The 19,350-nt window shown below is 36.6% G+C and overlaps 1 protein-coding gene across 6 annotated transcripts in view; it reads right to left on the bottom strand.

Annotated features, from left to right (window-relative positions):
• CC2D2A (coiled-coil and C2 domain containing 2A) overlaps window positions 1–19,350 on the bottom strand; it is a 64,900-nt gene that overhangs the window by 17,218 nt on the left and 28,332 nt on the right. For all 6 annotated transcript variants that reach the window (XM_064449159.1, XM_064449160.1, XM_064449162.1 and 3 more), the window contains 10 exons: window positions 18,844–19,076; window positions 17,789–17,966; window positions 16,445–16,601; window positions 15,149–15,296; window positions 12,728–12,866; window positions 11,760–11,963; window positions 6,590–6,682; window positions 4,601–4,692; window positions 2,692–2,859; window positions 1,106–1,211 (listed from right to left, as the gene is read on the bottom strand). In XM_064449159.1, coding sequence (XP_064305229.1) covers window positions 1,106–1,211; window positions 2,692–2,859; window positions 4,601–4,692; window positions 6,590–6,682; window positions 11,760–11,963; window positions 12,728–12,866; window positions 15,149–15,296; window positions 16,445–16,601; window positions 17,789–17,966; window positions 18,844–19,076 — 1,518 coding nt within the window. The remainder of the gene's footprint in view (window positions 1–1,105; window positions 1,212–2,691; window positions 2,860–4,600; window positions 4,693–6,589; window positions 6,683–11,759; window positions 11,964–12,727; window positions 12,867–15,148; window positions 15,297–16,444; window positions 16,602–17,788; window positions 17,967–18,843; window positions 19,077–19,350) is intronic.

Here is a 19,350-nt window from a genome sequence, read left to right as displayed (position 1 = left end):
AAACCACATTTTCCCCTAAGAGTGGGAAAGCTACTGGCTATCTAATCAGAGAAGGTAACTGAAACAGAAAATGCTTCCCAGACACCAGTGGAAAAAAGTGCACTTGTATCCTCTTATCTGTAATCCAAGAAGCCCACTGCTACAGTCCTGGTCGTCTCTGAAACTGGTCCCTGTTACAGATAAGCAGCTCCTACTAGACACAACAAATGCCTAATGTGGTTAAAAATGCCTTAATAGAGCATTTCATTATTGTTGAAATACATATGGCAGAACCTTTTCTACTTTTCAAGAAGCAATAATTTTGAAGGAAAATCATAAGAAAATCAGGAAAAAGCCCTGAAGGGCTTCCATCGTCATGCTCAAGGATGCTGAATTTAGTTCTCAATAGCAAGCAAATGAAGTTTCAGTATCAGCCATAAAAATGGCTGTGCTGGTTTAGACTAAGAGTGCACCAGGCCCAAAATTCAGGCTGAGAAAATGGCCATCAGCAAACACATACAGAAGGGTAAAAGCAGACCAGGCATATATGATATTTTCTCCTATTACTTTTCCAGGCTTCAATCATTTTTAAGATGAAGGACCTTCCTATGCCTGTAATGATTTTTCTATTTAATAACTCCCAATGGATCACTCTTCCAAATACTTGTCCAACACCCACTTCAATCCAAGCAAACCTCTTTAGTCCACAATACGGGTAAGCAACTTCTCTGGGCACCTACTAACTACTGCATGAAGAATCACAACCTTCTGTTTGTTTTGAACCTAACTCCTACCAGCTTGATTTGACAAACCCTCACTCTTGCACGGAAAGAGCCTGTAAACAGCCAACCCCTACCCACAGTCTCCACAGTACTCATGATTTTGTGCCTCTCTACCGTATTCCTCCTCCCCTGCTTGCAGTTACTGCCCTTCTGGCTGAAAAGCCCTACCATTTCTCACTGTACAGTAGCCATTCTGTATTTCTGAAATCCTTATTGCCCTTCTCTGAACCTTTTGCAGCTTTTTGGAGATCAAGGAGAGGGATAAAATACCTTTCTAATGATGTTACTGTCTGTGGAAAAGAGCTCACAACTTCATGTAAGAAAATGTTAGTTTTGTAATATACCTGATTGAATGCCCAATCTGGGCTATCAGTTGGGCTCTGAGCGGATGGAGAGGCTGCAAACATCTCATTAAAGGACCTTGAAGATTTGGATGGTTGTTGAAGTTTGCTACAAGAGGAAAAAGACAACAAGAAGAAAACACATTACAAACTATGAGTCCCTCACATTCTGTATTAATCATACAGAATTCTGGAAATATTTCTGGTATTTTATGTTATGACTTTAATTTGGAAAGATATTTATTTGATCAAATAACATTAAAAGAATGCCAGAAAGGGGTAGCGAGTGTATAGCTCTTGTAAGCCTCATTGCAAAAGAGCGCTTTGTGCCTGGAGGCTCTCCTTTCTGAGAAGCTTATCAACCCCAGACTTTTTTTTTTTTTTGCCTTCCACATACAATCTCCTTGAGCCCCAGGTTTTTCAGTTTAAGGAGATGAATCCCCACAGAATTCATAAACAGTGTAGGCTTCATGGTATCCAGGCAAGGCCTCTATGACAAAATTAAACCCATATGAATCTTACACAATCGGCAACCCATGAGTGAAATAAATGTTAATATATTTATTTTTATAGTGTTTCCACATTACAAAAAAAGTTATAACACCACAGTAGAGATTATAAAAGAGCAACTATTCATGGAGAAAGGAGCTCAAAATAATATATCATATAATGCAAAAAGTCTGGGAGGGGTTTTTGTAATTTGTAATGTAGCTATTCTTCTAATACTGATAATGACTTGAAATTTTCACCTTTTCCTTCCTGTCAACATGTTTCTAATATTAATTGCTTTTCTCAGTATGACCTTATTTACAGAAATCCAACCGAACCTTTATTACAGTAAAGAGATAAACCAGCAGAAGATGCTAAATTCTTTATGCACAGTAATTGGAGATGTTTTCAAGCTGACCAAGTTACATGCAAGGTGTATTCATTTTGGGCGGGAGAGGGGGAACGCTGCACTAATACATTGCTTCTGGAACTGAACCAGACTGTTCAAAACTGAAGTACCTTTACATGACACAGCATCACGCACTGCAGGCATTGCCTTAATGTGTCTGGAGGTAATGGTCACCTTTAAAATTAGTCAGAGCTGAATTAGGCTCAGTCCATTAACTTGAACAAAGAGTTCATGAAGACCAACATGCTATACTCAGGAGGCAAATATAGTAACCCACAATGAAGAACTAGATTTTTTAAATACTTTTTTTGGTATTCAATTAAGATATCAATTAAAATTGCCCTAACTACCAGGCTTGCTTAAGGTATAATTCATCTGATATTACCGGAGTTATAATGTCAAAGCTGTAAATTATCTTTCAGATAGTTTTTTCTCCTCAAGCAGATGAATACAGCTTTTGGTAAAACATTTCTTGAATTTAGCAGTTACTGATAAATGATTATATTATTCTACAAACTCACAAACAGCAGCTCTTTATCATTAGTAATAAAAAGATAAATGTATATATGTTTTTGTCATGAGGATCAAAACAACACACATGGCTGAATTTCAGCTTTAGTTGCATTATCTCTCCTCAAACCAGCTGCAACCAGAAAATGCATCTGTACTGGAAACAGGCATTTAAACATACCTCATCACTGGTTTTCTCACTGGAATATCATACGCTCTAATGATGTTCACTAACAGTTTTATGTCTCCATCTGATAAATTCTGTGCTGTGACCTTCTTCCTTTCTTTTCTTCTGGGTTTTAACGGTCGTTTTGGCTCTGCCAGTTTAAAGAGGCTGAGTCCCAAAATACTAAAAATCATAAAACAGATATTTAGTAATTTCTGCATAGAATCCAGCATTCTAGTGTTTCCATGACACACAAGCAAATTATGCACTAACAGAAAAAGGAAATACATGTTCCTATTAGTGCCCTACAAAACTCTAGGGAACGTCAAAATATTTTATTTAGTACTACATAATCCAGTTCTGTCTTATATTTCAGAAACTATAACTTAAGTGGGCAAAAAAGTTTTTTTCCAAAACTAGGTAATATACAAATAAGACAATTACAGAGCTTCAAGACAGATCTAAGCTACAGTGCTATAAAACAAAGTATCTAGCAGATGACTACAACCACTGTTTGGAACAGGCAAAAAATCTAATTACACAGCTATGTACAACAAACAATAGGCTGTAGAAAGGAAGCAGAATGAATATGCCACAACGTACCCTGGACCCTCAGAACTTACAACCCAAGGCAAAGCAGAACCAAAGGAAAAAAAGGAAAAGAAGAAAAAAAAAAAAAGCAGATCCATGTTTTTACACGTCATTGATATTAACTGCAGACATTCCAAAAGCTACTTTAAAAACTCAGTCAATGGCACTACTTCCTTATACATTATAAAAAAATCACAGTAATTACTGTTAAAAAACCACAAAACCTCAAGTTACTGAAATATCTCACTAAGTAGCTGCTTTAAACAAATTATGGTGTATTATAAAATCACTAACCATATAGATTAGCAAATAGAATCCATTATGAATTAGTATTCATGATAAGAAAATATCAATGAACCATTTGATTTTAAACAACTGCAAAAGATAATTATAGTGTTGTTTGGATTTTTCCATTCTGTGACATGAAAACATGAACTGAAAATAGGATGAACTCTTTTAAGAGAGCAAGTCTCTGTATCTCCAGCAGGTGGAACTGTTTAGATTTATACTGCTGATAGAAAAAACTTTGGTTGTACTTTAAGGATGTCACGTTCATAGTGAACACAAGCAACTTCTACATGAAAGAAAAAATAACCACCTTTCACAACTTGTTTACTTACACAGATTTTAATTGAGCAACACTAATTAAGAGTCATCTGTGCTGTGACGACTGATAAACGATAAAATCAACAACTATGGGATTTGGAAGAAAAATTCAAAGAATGTGCTTAAGTAATAAACCAAGTAATAATCTTAAAAGAAAAAAAGTCATTTCCAAGCTGGGTAACATTCCTGAAAGTAAATAGCATATGACGATATCCAGCAACAGCAAACAGAAATATAGGAGAAGTAAAATAAGGAAAATTGCTGTTAAAAAAACCATTGCACAGCATTTGCAGGGCCTATGCACTGACTCAAAGTGAGCATCACCTGTAGAACCAATAGTAGTGTTACTACCTCTGATGCTTGTCTGCTATTTGGAAGTCATTCAGTCTGGCACCACCTAGGGTTATGATCAGCTCATCAGGTCACAGCCTGATGCATTATATCATGCTAAATCTTATTTACATACTGTCACATTACTTCTGCCAAAACCAGACTTTTTATTAAATAATATTTTATGCACTTTGTGTTATCAATACCCTGTCTGTATAGACAGAGGTGTACATAGTGATTAGAAGTTTATATATTATACTAAACACAAAATCGCATCGGTTGGTCATATCAATATACTTTGCAAAAAAAGATCAGAGAGTTTTACATTAATTATTTTGATTTAGAATAAATAAAATAAAATAAATTCTATTGTAGAAAAATAAAATAGCTCCCTTACCCAAGGCTCGGAATCTCCTCTTCATTGACAAGGTCAGAGAGAAGGAAATGGTGTTTTGCTATAAGGAAACGGTTTATTACTGATTCTCGAACCTGTGAATGGGGAGGGAGAAAAGACAAAAATACATTTCTAATCCAAACCCACGCCAAATACTTGCATTCTGTCTATTAAACACAAGCAAAATGTCAAAATATACATTATTTTTTCCCAGTTTTAAAACAGTCATGGTCCAAGGAAAATTTTTTTTTACACCAGATACTTCTTCAGAACATAATATGAGTACAATGATTCTCTAGAAACATCCTGGCTAGCCGGATATAAGAACATATGAAAGCATGCAATCAGAAAATGAAGTCTTATCTGCTTACAACTATTCGCCAGAAACAATCACAACAATAAATGATATTAAGAGACATCTCTTTTCTGCGTCTAAATGAAGTTGCAAAAAAGGCTGTAAAGAAATCTATATGGTATTAGTTACGGGGGAAAAAAGTAACACTTCAGACTGTAGAGCAATCAATGAAGCCTGTATTACAAATACTATGATTTCAAATAAATGTTTAAAATCCCTAATTCCTTTCATTTCTATGCTGAGGTCATAGACTGAAGCACAGAAATTAAAGTCTTCCCTCTCCTCCCAACAAGTACATGAAAGCAGACTGACAGATTATTACCTTTGTCCTTTTTTCCTACCACCAAAACTAGTAATGCGTTTATATACCATGTTATTGCAAGATCAGTTGCAGAAGAGCAATAGCAAACAATTTTCTATAAGACATCTCCCTTTGGTTTTTTTTAAGTTATTATTATTATATCTGTGTGATAGGAGTATAATGAACACATTTCAGAGTGAACTTTCAGTTCCAACGTGAGCAATCTAATCTTCAAGCACATCTGACAATTTATAAGTGGAAAATATCCAAATATTATTTTTATAAAGGCTACTTGTACTTCATCTAAAAGAGTGACAAATAAAGGTACTATAATGTATGTTACTCTGTACTACTATACTATTTTTCAGTGTACTCCATAAACCATATATTTAAGTACACACTTATATACCATGCAAAACATATGGGGCTGACTCAAACATGACAGCAGAGTTAAAAATAATTTTTTTACATTATCATACTGAATCTGGGCTTTGGCACTTGCCTGGAAGATTTAAACACTCTTCATTGTCTATGATTCTTTTATGAACAATTCTTTCTAACAGACAATTTCTTTTGTTCTACATCAAATCAACCTTATAATCATATTACACGTTTTGCTGGCTGGCTAGGATCTGATACACTTTTTGGTATTTCCAGTACTGGTAAGAAAGTGGTAGCCATGTTTTGCACTTATTGTTTTGCCAAAATAGTGCAAACTTCTCTTGGTTTTATGACCAATAGTTTCCTATAACTTTTTTTCCCCTAAGAATTAAAGAGAATGTCATCCTAACAGAATGAACAGGTTAGAAAAATAAATTAAATCAAGACAAGATGTTACTCTAATACCACAATGACAGTAATATGACGGAAGATAAGCCCTCTGCCTTAGGCTGTAGGACAAGACACTCTGTGTACTGCATCAAATGATTTTTAACAGCGGTTAGGGCCACTTTCATGGAGATAATTAATCTCTTAGCATCACAGCTTCTAAGGAGGAAAACAGGGAGGAGAGGGAAATTAGGGAATACCTGGGACGCAACAGTACAAACTCCTGGGACACTGGAGCAAAGAAGAATTTACAGAACTCCTAGAAAAATCCAGAATGACTGATCATTTTGTATATTGCATCTTCTTCAGTAACATTAAATGAGTCATTCTCAAACCTCCACTTGTTCATTAGACCAGTTTCAGGCCTAACTTGGAATTATAAAGACATATCTGTAGGTCACGTTTAGAGATTAATCAGTTTTTAGTATTCATGGAAATGAGCCATCCAAGTGTACAAGCAACATATGGCCTAAGGAAATGTGATGGATCCATATTTTTTGCAGCTTACCTTCTGCAGATAGTTGGCAACAACTGCTCTGTGTGCATCTAGGTAATTTTTGCTGTCAATCACATCCCTCTCTTGCAGTCTCTTCTCATAGTCCTAAAGATATTCACTAGAGTTTGTGATTTGATACATTTTCAGTGCTTTATTACATACAAGAAAAATGACAAATATTTCATTAATATCAATATATGGATCACAGTAAACCAAAACAGGTGTCAAAGGTTTATAAAACTATTTTTAATGCTATGGTATACAGCAAAACCGTTGCTAAACTTCCATTAACAGAGACAAGAATTCCATTAAGTTACAAGATTCATGTGGTTTAAATTACTATTAATAACTTGAAGGTCTCCCTCTCTTCTTTTAAAGCCAAAGTTTGACCTGCTGCTGTAAACTGAAATTCCATTTGAACTGGAAATGGCTTCTCTTACTGCAGCTGCAATACGGAGAATCTTTTATAAACAGAAGTGAAGCAGTATTCATAGAGGATTAACTGAAATCTGAACTGTGTTTTAATACACATAACTAGTTTTCAAAGTGTCTAACACTGGAAGAGATACTGCTTGTGGGAGAATTTGTTAAGAAAAAATTATTGAGCTATTTTATGTTATAGTCAAGAAATAGATATTTAATAGCTTAATAAAAATCTTTGGTTATACATCATGAGAAAGTGAAAGCTCTTCAGCAGCCAGCGCGTGAAGATTTTGCTTTGCCTGAGGTTTGATAAAAGAGTCTGTAGCCTAACTGAGGGGCTGAGATGAATACTGGTTACCACCACAAGAAAAGATTTAAGAGAAGCACTTGGTTCTTGGGGAGAAGTATGTTAATGGAATATTTCTCAGGATTGTGGTTACTATTCTGGTGGACTACAATGAAAGCTGTACTGACAAATAAAACTTTTATTCACAAGTTTAGGGAAGTGTCTCATAAATTAAGAAAAGGCTAGAGCCGACACTCAGCTTCCAAGCAAAACACAGAGCCTACAAGTCCAGGGGGTCTCCCAGGACATGCAGCTTAACAGCAGTCTGCAAATCAGGTTGGCTTTAGAACCACAGCTACTTATCATGTAAAAGCTACTCAGTAAAATTAATCTTCAGGTCATTTTCTACTGTTGTTACTTAAGAGAACATATTTTTCCTAACATAAAAGGTTCAGGAAGTGTATTCTGGAAACACAGTGCTTCATTATTTCCACAATAAAGTTTATCTAAAATAGGAATAGCTCTTCTGAGCCTGAAATATTAATTTTTAGGCAGAACTGGTAATGACTAAGCTAGAAGTCCGATAATGGGAGTTGAATGCCTAACTGGTACATGCATATGCATTGCTCCCTTCAAAAGTCTTTTTACTTCAGGGTGATTTAAGCACCACAAATCATTAATTAGTACTTGGTAATGGTTAGTAAACTGTTGACATTAAATAAGCTCTCAGAAGAAATAGGAAAAGATCATAAACTTCTGATAAAGCAAATACTCAAATACAGACTGATTGGCCCCAACTCTAATGTTGAACCCCAGCTTGAAACTCTTCCCATTTGACCCAAGACACTTGTGTTGTTTTATTTCCCTAAGTGTATCAAGACATTCTGCTTGCCCATGAGCATGGAATGTCTTGGATTATCAAAATCCTACAGCCCATTCTGCTGGGTGCATTGGTAGAGATGACAGACCCATTTGTTCTGAGGAACACAGGAACCAAAAATATAAAGCAAAAGAACATTCCATAGCAGTACTGCATATCAGTGCTGTACACTGTAAAAATATTGGAGAGGACAAATACAACAGAATCGCTTGGGGAAACACCACAGTGGGGGAAAAAAGAAGATAATTTCATGGCCTAATGGTACTGTGTCTGGCCAGGATGGACTTAATTTTCTTCACAGCACCTGGTATGGTGCTATGTTTTGAATTTATGACTAAAGTGGTGTTGATAGCACAACAGTGTTTTGACTATTGTTGAGCAGTGCTTGCACAGTGTCAACACTGTATCTTTTTCCAACTCACCCCCAGCAAGTAGGCTGGGGATGCGCAAGAACTGGGGAGGGAACAAAACAGGAACAGCTAACCCAAAATGACCAAAGGGTTAATTCCATGCCATGTAATGTCATGATCAGCAGTAAAAAAGAAAGGAAAGGGATTTTGGGGAAGGTGGCCATTGCTTAAAGACTGGCTAGGGATCAGTCTTCATGGGGGAGGTGGCAAATGCTTTTACATCACTTGGGGGTTTTTTGTATTTCTTTCTTCTTCCTCTCTCCTTCACTTATAAAAAACTATCTCAACCCATGAGTTTTCTTGCTTTTACTCTACCTATTCTCTCCCCATCCAGAGTGTGAGGGAGAGCAGAAGTGAAGAAGCATCAGTGTGGTGCTCAGCTGCCTACCACGGTTAACCAACAGCAGGAAACTTCCATTATCAGGTTTAGGTATGACCACAGAATTTGTCATTTAGGAATAGAGCTAGGATATAGATTTAAAATATCACTACTGTCAACAAGTAGAATGCAGTTATTCCTGGTTGGGATAACCTGAGGACGTATGGGTTTGAATGGACTGAATAGGCTGCTTGCTGGGTTGAAAACAGGGTGGACAACTGAGCTCTAACAGTAAGGATCAATGTCCGGTTGGCATCCTCTAACTAGCAAAGTACTCCTGGGATTGATTATAGGGCCAATTACTAAGTATCTTACCAGTGACCTGGATGAGGAGACACAACACACTGTCAGCAGTTTAGCCAATGATACTTGATTAGAAAGAGTGGTTAGTAGAATGACTGACTGAACAATGGTTCAGAGGGCTCTTAATAACTGAAGACCATGACAACTGAAGTCTCAATGAAGAAAAGGCAAAACTCTGTATTGAGGGTGGAGTAACAACATGTGCGGCACAGACTGGAAAGCAACCGGCAGAATAACAGCCATATTGAAGAAAATCTGGTGCTTATGGTTTAATGACAACAAACAACGTGTTCTTTTGGCAAAGGGCAAACCACAGGCTACATTAGGAGTAGCATGGCCTACAGACAAAGAGAAATTACTAGCTCCTCCAATGTGGAACTTGTGTGGGCATACCCGAAATACTGAATGCCAGTTCAAGAAGCATGTGGAGAAACTGGATGGGGTCCACTCTGACTGTCTACTAAGACAGTCAGAGGCCTGGAGTACATGATCTACAAGAAGAGGTCAGAATCTTAGAATAATGACAGTTGAAGAGACTTCTGGTGATCATCTGATCCAAAACCTCAATCAAACCAGGAACAATCCAATCAGGATGCTCAGGGCCTTTGCCAACTGAATTTTCAGTATCTCTAGAGATGGCAATTCTACAAACTGGCTGGCCAACATGTTCTAGAATACATTCTTTGTATAAAATGTTTTCATTATATCTAACTGGAATTTCTCTTGGAGTAACCTGTGTCTACCATCATCCTGCTTCTAAGATGAGTCTTGCTCTGTCTTCTCTGCACTGTCTCACTAGGTACATGAAGGAAGAAGTAAGATACTCCCTTAGCCTTGCCCGCTTAGGCCAAAACAAACTTAGTCCTTTCAGCCTTTCCTTGTACGTCATGTGCTCCAGCCCTGTAGATATCCTGGTAGCTCTGTGCTAGACTTGCACCAGTATTTCAGTGCCTTTCTTGCACTGGACATGGTGTTCAACTCGAATAATCCGGTGAGGAAGAGATTAATGAGCAATCCAGTGTCTGCCCACATCTATTTGAGGGGTAGTTACAAAGAGGAGAGTGCCAAACTCATCTCTGTAGTTCCTGACAACATAACAAGGGAAAACAGCCATTAAAGACAACTTGGAAGGCTCAGGTTGCACATGGTTTGTTTTGTTTGGTTTGGGTTTTTTTTTGTAATAATCACTGGTAGGATAGTGCAGCACTGGAACAGGTTATCCAGAAAGGCTATGGATTTGCCTATTTAGAGGTTTTCAAGACCTGGCTAGACAGATACCCAGCTGACCTCATCTAGTGCTGGCAACAGTCCCACCAGTTCAGTGCAAAACAGGATTAGATGACCTCCAGACAATATTTTCCAAATATTTCCACGATTCTATGAATTTTCAGACTTCTTTGCCAAATAGCTAGTAACCAATTAGGAAAAATACTGCTTTAAACTTAGTTTTGAAGATCATGCCATATAAAATGAACTTGGAATGGGTGATCATGAGTTTATCTAATTTACCCTTAATGAAAATAAAATCCAATGAAACAATTCTTAAACTATGGTTTTCAATTTGGAGTGATAATCTGAAATGAACAAAGTCCATAAAATCAACTGGATCAGAAATGTATAGCAAAGATGCGGCAGATCTTTAAATAAAAGATACAAAACTAATCTAAAATTTAAGATGGAAAATATTTATTGTAAAGAGCCAGACATGACTGAATTAATAAATACCTTTAAAAAAAACCCCATATAATCCAAAAGAAATGGAAGAAAGGAATTTTTCAGAAATTTATGTAAGAAGAAGTAGGGATAAAGCAGCAGCTGCCAGAATCTGAAATTATTCCGAGCCTGCTAAGGAACGAACCCACTAAAATGCTCCTTAGCCGCATGAATTGCTAAAGAACAAAAGAATGCGTGACTTAATACTAATAATGGAGTTGAGATTAAAAATAATTGAAGCATGACCCAAATAAAAAATGCACACATTGCGTTTCAGTAATTAACAGACAGGCAAGGATGGGTAAGCTAATTGGAACAATGTACTCAAACAGAAATAACTGCCACATAGGCTGCAGTAAAACATAAGAAGGTTTTAATTCTTGTTGGAGTCATTGCTTCCAGCAGTCTCCACAGAAAGGACTCAAAAGATAAGCCTAAGTCAGAATTATGTTTGCATTACCTTTCTGTATTTGAAATCACCTTTAAAAAAAAAACAAGCTCTTATCTTTTTTTTTTTTTTTGAAAAAGAAGTATTTTAGAACATTTGTATCTACAGGAGTTGCTGTATTTTATTTTTCTTCTTCCACAGTATAGCTGTGGAAATATTGCTTTGGAAGGAAGTAATCTTAGTTAGATTGAAATAACACCAGAAAACACTGAAGTAATAAAATTATAATTTTGTACAGATCAGCATAGGTGTATATTCTTTAAGGGACCAATTAATTTAACTGCAAGTTGAATATTATTAGCATCAAAACTGGAAAGAAATATTTCAGATAACATTCTACCTGGAAAATTTTCTCACTGATTTCTCGCTCATGTAAAGGGACTTGTTTGTAGTTTCGGAACTCTGCCACCTCTCCATTTCTGAGCTGCAAAAGTCGGAATCTCTTTGATCTATTAAATTCCTCATCAGAAACAAAATTAAATTCTTGCTGCAACTGTTCCAATCTGAAGAAATCAGGAGCATGTCTCTCTCCATTTGTGGCAACCTAAATTAGTCAAAAAATTATTAACCTTTACATACAAAGTGACAAAAGTTTGCAAAATAACTTTTGTAAGTCTTACATACATATTGCAAGGATGCTCATTTTAAGCAAAAGCAGTCAAGATGGATCAGACTGAAACACTACGTGTTTTAAAGTAGGTTTTTGTTGAGCAAAGTATATATGACAATACATTTAAGAATACAATAAAATTCTATTTCCTTGTAACATAAACAAAACATTCTAGAGTAGGAAAACTATAACATAGCAGAGAAGCCTAGAAAACTGGACTGTAAAGACATTTATACAACTTCAGCTATGTAAATAGCTCAATTTGATGCTTAGAGAAAGTCCCAACTTTTACAATACACTAGATCTCTGTGTGCAATTGTCACTAATAAGCAACCTGCTATTTAATACCATACAAGTACATTGGGAATACCTCTGCACTTTAAGGAAACAAGAAACTCAAAATCCTTTTTTTTTTTCTATTTATAAGTTAATCAGTTTGTGTATTCCCTCATATCTATTTTTCTCCACTAGAATACTACTAAATCATACTCATTAATAAATCATCAACCCACTACTAAATGGATTAATAAGAAGCAAGATGTCTATTAAAAATATGATTTAACACTGACATGAGTATGTCCATCAGAAATTCAAATGCTGCTACAACGCCTGGCATGCATGAAGATTGCCTGAGAAGGTACTGGTGACTAGGTGTTTCACAGCTCCATTAGCCCTACAGCTCTGAAAAAGCCACCTACCATGATCAGCTGCATCAGAGCTGCATTGTTTGGGTCATTTGGATCAAGTTTTGCTTCCGCTGCCCACTTAGCTAGTTTCTTCATGTCAGTTAGTCCTGATGTGCCAATGGATGCAATAGCATCAATATTTTTTAAAGCACTAAAAAGACAGAATTAACAGAACTTACGCCTAAAACACATATAACTCAGCTATATTGCTAAAGAACTAAAAAACTTACATACTTTTCATACTAAAAAGTATTTAAAACAATCTTAGAAAAAAAAGAAAAAGCTCCCCACAACCTTAGTAGTAAATCGCCCTACACAATTCTTAGTTTTAGCTATGCAATGGAGGGAATGATGAACTGCAAAGGAAAGTATGGGAGAAATATGAAGGAACTGATGGAAGGGAACTTTTATACAATAAAAGTGCTTATTGATACATTTATGATACACCTACACTATTCCTTGTTGCTGATTACTAGGAAGTAAGATGATGAATTGCCTCACAGCATGAAAGTTAACACAAAAGTTTTGACAATCCATACTGAAAATAACTTCTTAGATGTACAGTCCTTGCTTGTGCTGTCTTAAATCCTGTCTTTGACCTGTCTCCTGGATGGCGCTCTCAGACCTGCACTGTAGCCTTGGTCTCCACCACCTTCCCTGCAGTTTCTGGATAGACCCTTGCGAACCGATTGATCCCCTGGCTGTGGCTGGGACTGCTGCCAGCACTCTGCTCTGCCTGTCACATTCAGCTCCTGTAGGACTGCAAGGTGGCTGGAGAGGGCACTGCCTGTGCTGGGACACCCTTGCAGCCTTCTCCCTTGTGATGCAGCCCTGCTTTTAGTCCTCCCTGACACTACAAGTCCCAGCTCCACTCCTTATCCTTTGGATGCTCCAGCTCACTTTCTTGTATTCACAGTAGGCAAGGAAGTATGGTAGGTAGTCTGGAGGCCATTTGCACACTGACTCGCTGGCCAGGTTTCTGGCATCTTCTCATAAAAGCCACCCCTGAAGCCCCACTGCTACCAAAACCTTGCCGTGTAAACCCAATACACCAGGACATGCAGGTTATGAGCCAAATAGCACAGAATGTGGATGTTGCCCCTTCTCTTGTTAGGGGTGCTAATTTGAGTCTCTGTTCCCTATTTATCTGATTATTTTCAAGAAAGCTTTAAGAACATATGGATCTTGCTTGTGCTTAGTTAGAATCAGCCAACTATCCAGCAGTTACTGGAGCAGCATATAAAGCAGTTAACATCAAGGTTATATCTTTAGGCACCAGCCCTGAACAGATGCACACTGAATCACAATTTTGCTAAAAAGCTAATGGCAGCAAAAACTAGCTTTAGGCATGAAAATCTTCTCTCTGACTTTCACAATAGACAATGGACTCACAGGGCGATGCTCGTATCTAGAAGGTGATTCAAAGAAGAGTGTTTTACAGCTAACTTCCTTCTGAAATTTCCCATTTTTCCATTTACTACAGTGATTGGTCTCCCGAGTTTAAAGTAAGCCTCTGGGAATGCATCCTTATGTTTTAATCTCATGATATTCTAGTCTCATTGAAGTCAGCAAGTTATTCATATGCTGATCAGCAAATCAGCGGCTGCAGCTTGGGTCAAAAATAGTAACAGGGTGATTTGGATGCCAATGTCTAGCCTCTAAATAAATAAAAATCTGACAGAATCTAATCAGCTGGAAGAGGTACAGTGCTAATGAGTATGAGAAAGCTCTTAATGCTTTACAGTGAAGTTATCTGAGGACATTACAAAAGCAGACTTTCTGTATCATCTTACATAAAAGCAACAAGTTGGACAAATAATCTACAATATCCAACTTGGAGCCACAGGGAAAATTAGATTGTTTTGAATGGAATAATATACACTCATTTCTGCAGGTCAACAGGCTTCTGATGGAGAAAAATCATGGAAGAGTATTATCTTGGAATGATCTGACATGTGAGAATTTTTCACTGATTAATTCATTAACAGTGTCAAGCCCCCATACTAACTTACACTGCTTTCTTAGCCTAATTTTTATCATTAATTACAGAAATGGCATTTAAAGCATGTGTCCCAAAATCCTCCCCAAATCCATGTTGGATAACAAAGAGCTGGAGCTTCTGTTCTTAGCAAAATGATTACAGGAAAGTTCCTTGCCAATATATAAATCTTCTATTAGAAAATCATAACAGTGAATTAATCAGCTTAACATTTGCTATATTATTTATAGATAATGTTAAAGATAAAATTTCTAACTAAAATCTATTTACCAGAAATGTGTACCCTGAGATATCTTCAGGGGGTTACAGCGCAAGGTAAAATATCTAAAGTTAAGCAAAAAGATCATGAAAATTCTTGATTATGAAAGTCTCTTCTTTTAAAATACTAGTATAATCAGTTTCCCATGAATCACTGAAAATTCATATCACATTACCTTGGAATGCCGGTGTTTTGCTGGGATACTGGAGGAATTAAGGGGACTCCTTTTTCTCCAACTGCCCAAGAGACACTGTTGGATACTTTCCCAGAGGTCATTAAAGTAATTTTGTTGCTACCATCAGCTTCAAATGAAAAGGACACACCTATCAAAGGAGAAAAAATCCAAAGTAGTATATTTATTCATTCAAACACAATGTCTAAATATTTTTAAAAATACTTCCTGAAAATAAGCAGTCAAATAACCTGTGCCTTTATTTAAATGGGGCGATGTGAAAGAACTTGGTTCTGCTGCATGCTGTGGGCAAGGGCTCTGCTCTTAGAAAGGAGTGAAAGATTCCAATCCACCTACAGAAATGCTTTCCATTTGGGTTGGAAGGAAAGGCTATGCCTTGAAAGCTATGCCAAAGGTGCTTTTTTTTTTTTTTCCCCCCTTCACAGATGCACACTTTAATATTTCTGGTATTTTTCAGATTCAGTATACTGTTATTAATGAAACAGAAATTCAGAGTCAAAAGAATTATGCACGACTGAAAAGTCAGTCCTAAAGCTTTGTGATACACAATTGTATATACATTCATCATGTTCAATGACATTGACACACATATTTGTTGTAATGATTTTTTACCACATTTCTTTCCTCCCAGCTTTTTATCTATTCTTCTGCTGTAGCTTGATCTGTATTTCATATATGGCAAATTTATGCAAGTCAGTCATTCGTAATGCTGTTCAAACTTATTATATAAACTTGAAAGTTCTATATAGTTCTATGTATTATTCTTGTCTCCCCTTTTCCTCTCTCCCCCTTATTTTATCTTTCTAAAGTCTTAGGGATAAAATGCATTGCAGGATGTCAATAAAGCAAATAGGAAGACAAAAAATTACTCTGTGTATACACTTACACAGCCAGTTCTTCACTAGTTTAAAACATTAAAATCACTGGAGCTACACTGATTAATACCATCTGCTTGCTCTGCAGTGTCAGAGGCCTGATTACTTAAATACTGAAAAAAACCCCCACCAAACACCTTCTACAGCTAGTAGAGCTCCACTAATACTACCAGCCAAATAATAAACACATACCTTTTTATTATATACAGCTTAAAACTAGTAAGAGACAAAAATTCCAGAGCAAACTTTAGGAATAAGAATCGTGACTATTTTATAAGATTCAGTTACAGAAGCTGTAAATGCTCTTAATAGATTTTACTCTAACAGTTATGCCAGCCTGTTACTGCTGCATGGTTTCAGCAAAATGAGAAACATTGAACTGAAAAAGACTGAGAGTCCCTACCACTCCCAACTCCTTCATGGTCCAACATCACACGCTGATTGCTGCTGAACTCTATTTCTTCCATAGGAGCACTGCCTGTCAGAATTGTAGTCTCAGGAACAGGTATGAACACTTCAGCCAACAAGGTGGTACTGCTCATACCCGTTGTTTCGTATATCTAGAAAAAACCACGGTGACAGACATAATAAAAAATTTACACGTGTTCATGAGAAGCTGAAAACATATTGTAGAATATTTGGACAAAAGATGTTACTACAACTTAAGCATGAAATAATTCAAGGTATTCATTTACTTTGTAAAATATCCAATTAGCAGACATTTCAGCTACCAGCAGCTAACTTGGTCTGAATTCTTCTTAAAAATATATCCTCCTCACCTTTCTAATGCACCTGAAAATAGTACAACGAATTCTAGGCTTTAAAGAGCATTGTTGTACAATATTCAGCTGATTGTGACAGTCATTGGTATCAGGTGAAGATGCCAGAGGGATTCTGCCTCACTAACGCTCCCTTACCACAAAAGGCAGGGTAAGGCACACAGTCCCTGTTCTGGCAGTACTGCAGGCTGCTTTCCTCTTTCCTGGCCAGTTGCAGGCTCAGAGTGACGTGAGTGATTTCTCCATTCATATGTTTTTATTCCAAGAAGCTGGTATTCCTTTTCCCTTTCAGTTTGCGCACTACATAAATGGAGCCGGCAAGGGATACACACCTTCCCCTGAACTACCAGTGAAAAGCTATCTAACACGGAAAGTCATCCCAACAGGAGAAGTCGGATCCTGACCATGTTTCTCCTAAAAATATATTGTATTGGCTTTGAAAATTACTCTTGCGACTCATTCATTAATATATACTTGGAATGGGGGTGGTGGTGGTTTGATTGTTGATCAAGTCAAGTGCAGTTATGGACACTACTAGCAGCAAAGTTTTTTCTTATCCCCCTCCAGCAAACATTAGGACAACAATGTTTTACAAACACTATTTTGGCAAGTTTATCTGCAACATAGATCACTTCTAAAATTTAAGAGGCTGCTCCACTGAAGTATTTAATCACATGTCCCAATTATTTAATTTCCCCCCACAGCCCATAGTCATGCTGTATGTAACACATATATATGAAAAACATAAATATATCTATGTAAAGCGCAAGCATCAAAAATGTAGCAGCAAAGTTGAAAGTCTGTGACTGGAGAAGCATGGAAGGGATATAAGACTGATGATTTATGAAGGGTCTTTCACAGGTTTTTCAGTCTTTACAACACTACCGTAGAGCAAAATACAAGCAGTAGAGGAGTAATTAAGTTTCATATTGTCTTTTTAAAAGTTACTATGATAAATCATTATCTACCTGTAGTTTCAAACTCTCTGGCCAATTGAATATTTGTAAATTGAAGATCTGTCCAAAGTGGACTCTGAAATCTGAACTTATTGGTCGGGTAACAGTCCTTGATACTTCTTTGGAGTTGAAAAGGACTTCTATAAATGCTGAACGTTTTTTTACATCTTCTCGTCGCAAAACTTCTGCCCTGTAAATATGTCAAACAAGCTGTCATATAATTTTCGATAACATTTTTATTCTTTGGCTATATTTAATGAGAATCTAATTCAAATGTCACTACAAAGGAGTTACTTTAAAACTATTCTTTAACAGTTGTTTTATCGTTGCATGAATACGAAATGATTTAAAAATGAACAAGTCAAATTTTAGATCCCCTAAAGCCACCTCCGTATAAAAGGAGTTATTTAGGAAAACACCATTCCCTTCTACTCCCTTCCTCCAAAGCGCAACAGATTATATCAAATTGAGTTAAGATTTTGGAGTTTTTAGTCACTGCAAGTAGAACAGCCAAGCAATATTCCTTGATGAGGCTATTTCCTGAAGAACTACAAAGCAAAGCAGTTTTTAAATTACTGAAATATGCCAGATGTTTGTTAAACTGTGTGTGTAAATGTGGAAAGTAACACAAACAAGTAAATTTTTTTATTTTATCCACAGTGAAATCTCTGGTTTACTACATGGTATCTTTATTTTCCCTTTGTTGGCTATAGCACAGACCTGGTGTAAAGGACTATCTGGTGACAGCGGTACCACTAGGAATGACCTAGACTCTATGCTGAAAACAACTTCTTTATATATACACATCACTGTTCTATGCAGATGCTAAGGAACATCATAAGGTTTAAAGGGAATGTGTACACATGCATTCTCCAAGCCCAGTATATACAAGGTTACATGTGACTTGAAAAAGAATTAAGTTATCTCAGCTTCAGAAGCAGGAGTATTATCACCAGGCTAAAGAGAACGGTGAGCACATGCCTCTGAAGTGGTACAAAAAAATCAATTAATAAAATACAGCACAAAAATCAAGAACAAAGTAATTTGCAGGCCAATATTTATCTTACCGAGGACATAGCTCAGTTGGAGTTATGCTTCCTGACAGGACCAGTTCAGGAATTAGAACAGGCTCTCCAGGTTTCCTTCTGCAACTCTCAGCTTTTTCTCTAACCTGCTGCTCTATTTCCAGGCTATTGGCCATTTTGGGTGGGATGGGTTTTACACGTTCCTCATTAAGATCACAGTCTTCTACTGATTCTTCTTCATTAATATCTTTTTTCTTCTTTTTCTTCTTGGACTTCTGCATATAAAAATAATAAAGTTCTTCCTAAATCTGTTTCAATCACTGCAGTTTTTTTTCAGTTGATTCACAAGTGATAAACATGTATGAGAAATGACTGTATAATTTTAAAATCACCGCACATAAAAATAAGGTGTATCTCATTCTATAGGACTACTTCAGATTAAGAATTCAGCAATACATTCCATTCACGTGCTTCAAAAACTTAATATGCTTCAAACAAAACAATTATTTAACCTTCCCAACCAACTTACAAAATAAACATTGCTTGAAC

This window comes from Phalacrocorax carbo, chromosome 4 (assembly GCF_963921805.1).
Source record: "Phalacrocorax carbo chromosome 4, bPhaCar2.1, whole genome shotgun sequence".
NCBI classification, from domain to species: Eukaryota; Metazoa; Chordata; class Aves; order Suliformes; family Phalacrocoracidae; genus Phalacrocorax; species Phalacrocorax carbo.
This window is presented reverse-complemented; position numbering and strand designations above follow the sequence as displayed.